Below are 6374 nucleotides of genomic sequence, written 5' to 3' on the forward strand. Positions count from 1 at the left end.
TATATATTGTGTTATCATGTAAATATCATTGAGTTTAAATATTTTCATCTCATTTTTGTAGGTATTCAAGCATTGATATTCATTCATAGTTATATAGAGCATTGAATAATCTTTCCAACGCTTCGAACCGGGCGCAAATCGGAGTTACGGTTCTCAAGTTATGGCCGAAATAGTGCAGAATTTTTGCCGTTTCTGGTGTGTGTCTGCCGGGCGAATTATGGGCTCGCTGGGCGAGCCTGAATGACCAAAAAATGTGAAAAGTTGTTGTGTTGAGCCGCCGGGCGAAGCCATTTTGCGTCAGACGAAGCCGTGCTGACAGAAATAGGTTTTAAGGGCCAAAAGAACAATATTTAGGTTATGTTTTGGGTATTTTTGAACCCCAACTCATCAACCTTCCGTTTTTGGTAGATTTAGCTTGGAAACATTAGGGGCTTGCAAATGGATGATTCGGGAGTTGATTTATCATCAATCGGCGATGATAAACCGTGAGATGTTTAGTTTTCTTCTTTTTTTTCTTTGTATTTCTCTTTTGTTGAGTTTGTATATAAATTACTCTAAACACATGGATGTTTCTTACTCTTTCTACTAGTTGTATAAGGTTTGCTTTACAAATCTTAATCGGTGTTTTTCTGATCTTTTTGCTTAATCACTTCGGATTTATGCTGTATTAGAAATATGCTTCGTGAATCTTGATTAGGAGAATACCTGTTAGTTCTAGATTCTAGACATAGGATTTGGGATTAACATCCACATGATATCGGAGTTTAATGCTTCTGTGTTGTTCGATCGGTTGAGACATTATCGAAAGAGTAATATAGTTGAACTCTCGTCGATGTTGCAGAAATGGACATTGATGTGAGAGGTATGTGGTGATTCTGATGAGTATTGTATGTTGAGTGCGAGATACATTTAAGTTTGTTTTGAGTAGTTTAAATTCATGCTTAATAGTCTAAATCTAAATTTGTGAGGATTAATTTAGATTCAAACCAGATAAGCTATTCTCTATCAAGAATGTATTTATTTTATGTTCATATGTTATATTTTTCATTTTTACCTAAAACCCATTTAATCTAAACTCATAACTACGGAAACTGTTGAATGACAGTTTGATATCACTAATCTCTGTGGACACGATAAATTCCTGGATAAATATTTCCAAAACTTTTGTTGCTTGCCACTTTACCGCTTCAACATGCATATATATTTAAACAAATAGTTTTTATCTCTACTTAAATAATTATGAATTTGAATATCATTGACACATATAAAGTATAAACTTAAATCGATTATTAATTTTTTTAAGGAACCAATCAAATAAGTTATTTAATAACAAGTCGATATATTAGAAAAAAAATTAAATTTTAATACCACAAAAATTATAAAATATCCATACAGTAATAATCCTTTATCACTAATAATAATTATTTATTTTAGAATAATAATTAATATATAATATATAAAAGTAGAATAATTTACAATATTATTTCGCCATCTAAATCATTATTATTTATTTAAACATTCTTCTTTAGTATTTTAATATATATTAATTAAATAATTAAATATCAATTATTAATTGGTTAGTGGTGATTGGCGCTAAACTTGGTAGGATGAATTACAGTTCGATGCCCACAACTGTGATCGAGAGGGAACTGAACAAGATGTTAGAATTGATCCCGAATCAGATTGAACAGTTCAGTAGACCGGATAATGGTGGTGAATAGAAAAATAATAATAATAACTAAATGATTTGATTCTATACTTAAAATATTATTTAATTTTACTATTTACAAATCAAAACGTCCAAATATGTTAAAACAATTTTTTTTTTACTTCTATGTACATGATTATTAATTTGAATTTCATTGACACATAAAAACTTGTATTGATTATTAATTGTTAGCGCAACAATTGGGGGAGGGTCGAGCGAGGATCATTCTTATTTTCGGGACTTTCTGTTTGAGCAACACACTTTTGTGGGAGACGGACCATTTTCCACCTAAAAGCTTAAGATTTTGGGTGAATAAGTGGTGTGGCTCTCACAAAGGTGCATAGATTCTTTGAAATCTGTTCATGATGGTTTGATTATAGGAGTTATTTCTCCTGGGAGTTTTGTTTGTGGTCAACAATCTGATGAGTCAGCTATTGTTAGATGCAACGTTCGGCTATGGGAGAATTTAGACTCGAATGTGGGAGGAAATTTATGGAAGGCAATTTTGGATTTAGCAGTGGTGGAGGGGGCTTCTAAAAGAGATTACAAAAAGAGAATTGATGAGATGGAAAGAGTAGATTAAATCAGACATTTGGGAGGAAAGGTGATTCAAGATTTGTTCCACTGATCGTAGGATCTCTAATCATTAGAGGGGGATGTAGTAGGGTCAAGATAGGAGTTTTAAGTGCAATCTTAACCGGTTTTGTAAAGAACCGATGTTTTACATGTTGTAAGTTTCTTTTGATTAGTTGTTTGTCCCAGGTTTTTTTCCCGTTCTTTTGTAAGCAGGTTCAAGTACTTCTAATACTCGGTTTTAATATATTTCTTGCCTATGAAAAAAAACGTAAGAAAACTGATGGAGTGCTTTTGATTTGATTGTTTTTTCATTTACAATATTAAATTGATTTAGTGAAAACTTGAGTTTGATGATGAGCCTTAGGTGAAAGTTAGATCGATGTAATTAATTTTCTTTATGTTTTTATGGTATATAGAGTGGGTATCTCTAGCCTATTAAATGAGAAATAACACACGGCAGCAAATAATCCTGCTATAACAAAATTACCATAGGGAGTACTTTGAAGAAAAGAGAAGAACATTGACACACATTAGTTTCTTTTTAAAAAAAATAAGAAGGGTGTAGCCAAGATATATTGCATTTTGCAATGGAGTAATTCCATTTAACAGAAAATTTCAAGCTCACAAATTGAAGTTACTTAGTTTGTTATAATCACTGATTGCATATCCATACAAAAAAATTGATAAAATAGAAATAACATCAATGTAGCCATTAGCCTATTTCAACTGAATTATAAATGTTTACTGCTTTCACAATTATAATCCTAAATCAAAGACATCAAGTAATTATTTGAGAAGATGCAATTTGAGGCAACAGTAAGACATAAATATAGGCACAAGAACTATCGAAGTCTTAGAATGATCAGGGAAGGTTGTTTCACTGAAAGGATGGCAGGATTATAAGAATGATAAAAAAAAACTAATCTATTTTATGTAAACAGATCTGGTGTAACACAACTACAATTTTTAAGTGTAGAAGTATGGCTCTTCTAATAATAGGATCACGTCGATGCACACATAATGCATAAAAATGACGTGAAGCACTAAATGTATCAATAATCATGTGATTGTTGCTTTTTTTGGATCTCAAATGATTTTTTTTGGACTCCTATGGGACAAGAGAACCAAGCTTAGTTGCTTGACTCTACATAAAAAGATGTTTTACACTTTTTTTTAATAAGCAACACTTGTATTAAGAGAATAGGGTACTAGGGGTAGCCCAACCCTTACAAGAGAGGTACCGATAGAAAGAAAAATAGAAAAATTAAATACAATCTGCTGGATTTTTGAACCACTCTTAAAAATTACGAATAATTTTCTCCTTTGATTCAATAGCAAGCCACCACTAGAAAAATCACAAAATCGAAAAAAATAGTTCATCTACGTCCAAAATTGTGGCATTAAATACGATATCATTTCTAGACTTCCAAATGCTCCAGCAAATAACTACAACTCTGCAGCTAGACATCTTTCCACTTAACAAATCAACACACTTAAGCAAGTGGCAACAACAATCTTCCATAAAAGGTATATCCAAATTCATTTCCTCCAAAGAAACTTCTTCAGCTTAGAACAATTCAGCATAAAATGATTTAAGTCCTCCTCCTGCATTTAACAAAAAGCACAAAACGCTTCATGGCTATGAGTTATAATACCTCTTCTTAAGAGTTGCTTTCTAGTAACCAATCTATCCTACACGAGCCTCAAACACAATATCTTCAATTTCAAAGGAACATGAACCCCCAAATAACGCTTAATCCAAGTTTCGTCGCTGCGTTCATTTCATTCTCTTCAAAGAGTTGATTGTAGTTAACATAGCAAGACCTAACAATAAAAACTTTAGAACTATCAAAAGGCCAAATAATAGCATCATTGGAATTCGCAACGACATCTATCCCTTGGAGCGTCACATTCAGGTAGGCCCTGATATTTACCAAAGGCCTCCCTCCCAAGCATTCCCGAAAAAGATTTGGATATTGACCTGTTCAAGAAAAAGTTTAATGGTGAAACAGATTTGGTACGGTTCGGAATTTCTAAACGGTGTACCAAACCAATTACTACGATTTGGTTCGGTTTTGAGTAAATTGAACCAGTTCGATTTAGTTCGAGTCAATTTTTATTATGGTTCGATTCGGTTCAATTTTATTTTCAAAGTAAACCATACCACGAACAGCCCTAATAATAACCATTTTTTGCTTCAACTATTATTCCAGGAGTCCCTTGTTGCAATTTGGGTTAGATTAATACTATTATATTTTACTTTGCAAGTCATATAAAAAAACCTACTGGTTTCTTCTTTATTCTTGGGTTTTAGAAACCAACTTAAGTCAGTAATGATGGTTACAAGTAGATTTTTCATTATACTTTTATTTTTTAAATCTTTTGATAGAATAAGAATGACACTTAAAATTGTAAAATACTACGTACTTTCCTACAACTAGAGTACAGTTCATCATAGGACAAGTAATATACTACCAGTAATCAAAATTTCAAAAGGTTGTGTAATAAATTTTAATTTAATACTCTTAAAAAAGAAATCACAATATGATAACATAGCATATTCAATTCATTTCATAAGAGATTATACAATATTAAAAACGAACACAAAGAAACCTGTCACTAAGCAGACAATATAAATTTAAATCTCAAATATTATAGAAAACCAAAGGAGAATTCATAAAATAAATAACATAAACATAAATTAGCCATATCAATGCTAGACTTGAATTTGTTTCTCGAGTGACTAAGCATAGCTTTTACATCCTAATATCAAGAACAAGGAGATATCAAACTCTCAATGTAAACTTCTACGTTGCTCGAACTTTTGACGTTATGAGTCCCGGGATTCTTCCAAATACAATTTTTTGAATCATAAATAGCCAGCTTTAATTTTTTACTTCTCAAATCATAAAAATTTATCAGGAATTGGTCATCTTCTGAAATATATAAAGCCTTGGTATAGGAATAGAAAACCTGATCTTTCATACAACGAACATTGTATAATTTAGTCCAAGATTCATTATTGCCATATTCTTTCATCATCCAAACATCCAAAAACATATCATTACATTCAAATATATATAAGCAATCCCTGATCACCCCCAATGTGCAATTGTCCTTCTTCAAATCAGGTATAGAAAGCTTTTGATACGACTCCTTCTCCAAATCAAGAGAAACAATGGCATGCAAAGAAGTACTTGAAGCATCATATGCCAACCAATTAACAGTGTCACTCGCAAATACTCCTGATCCACAAATTTTGTTACAATATGGGAAGCCATGTATTCTTCTCCAGAAATTTGTACCCATAGTATTAACACTAACATCGATTTGGTCGTTAACACAAAAGGAAATACTAATGATCTTATAATTATCAATGAAACGATCATACCCAAAGCTATATAGAAAAATCGTATTTATTTCTGATGGACTTTCCAGACGAGGCAATAATTTAAATTTTCTAATGGAAGGGTTCCACAAAACAACAGAATTGGCATTAATGGCAAAACAAAGTATACCGTCGCAAGATGACAAACACATAGGTAGACCGTATTCAACACTTTTACCAGTAATAGGATAACTCAGTTGTGTTTGCATAACAGTAGAAGTTGAAAAAACAGAAGACATTGGGAAATCAATGAGAAGTAATTCACCTAAGTTGTTTGTAGAGCTTACAATGAGGTGGGGGCGCTTGATTGACAATTGAAGATGCTTTTTTACAAATTTGGAATCGGAGATTAAAGAATGGAAAGACTTGCAAAGACAGCGAAGTTGAAGGAGGAGTTTGACAGGGAGTCTGTAGAAAATATCTGCGACGAGATCAAACGGAAGTGTGGGGAGTGGTGGTGCGTGAGGTGAAGGGAATGTTAGGGTTTCCATTAAGGTAACCAATTGAAACAGGGTTATTATACCAGAGTTTATATTTCAATTCTCTATTAAGAATGAAAACCATTTATATAAAAAAGTAGCATAATTTACGGCAATAAAATTTTTTTATTTCCCACTTTAAACTTTAATAAATAAGTAATTATGAATTCTTATTTTATATAGTAGTTGCTTCATTATGTTCAACTAAAAAATACCCATAATT

General features: G+C 32.0%; 1 protein-coding gene across 1 annotated transcript; it reads right to left on the bottom strand.

The window, feature by feature from the left end:
* Positions 1–5053: 5053 nt before the first annotated feature.
* Positions 5054–6163, bottom strand: LOC131659388 (F-box/kelch-repeat protein At3g23880-like). Its single transcript, XM_058928588.1, has one exon. The coding sequence runs from the start codon at positions 6161–6163 to the stop codon at positions 5054–5056; it is 1110 nt and encodes a 369-aa protein (XP_058784571.1).
* Between the last annotated feature and the right edge of the window lie 211 nt (positions 6164–6374).

Source organism: Vicia villosa, linkage group LG3 (genome assembly GCF_029867415.1).
Source record: "Vicia villosa cultivar HV-30 ecotype Madison, WI linkage group LG3, Vvil1.0, whole genome shotgun sequence".
Taxonomy (NCBI): Eukaryota; Viridiplantae; Streptophyta; class Magnoliopsida; order Fabales; family Fabaceae; genus Vicia; species Vicia villosa.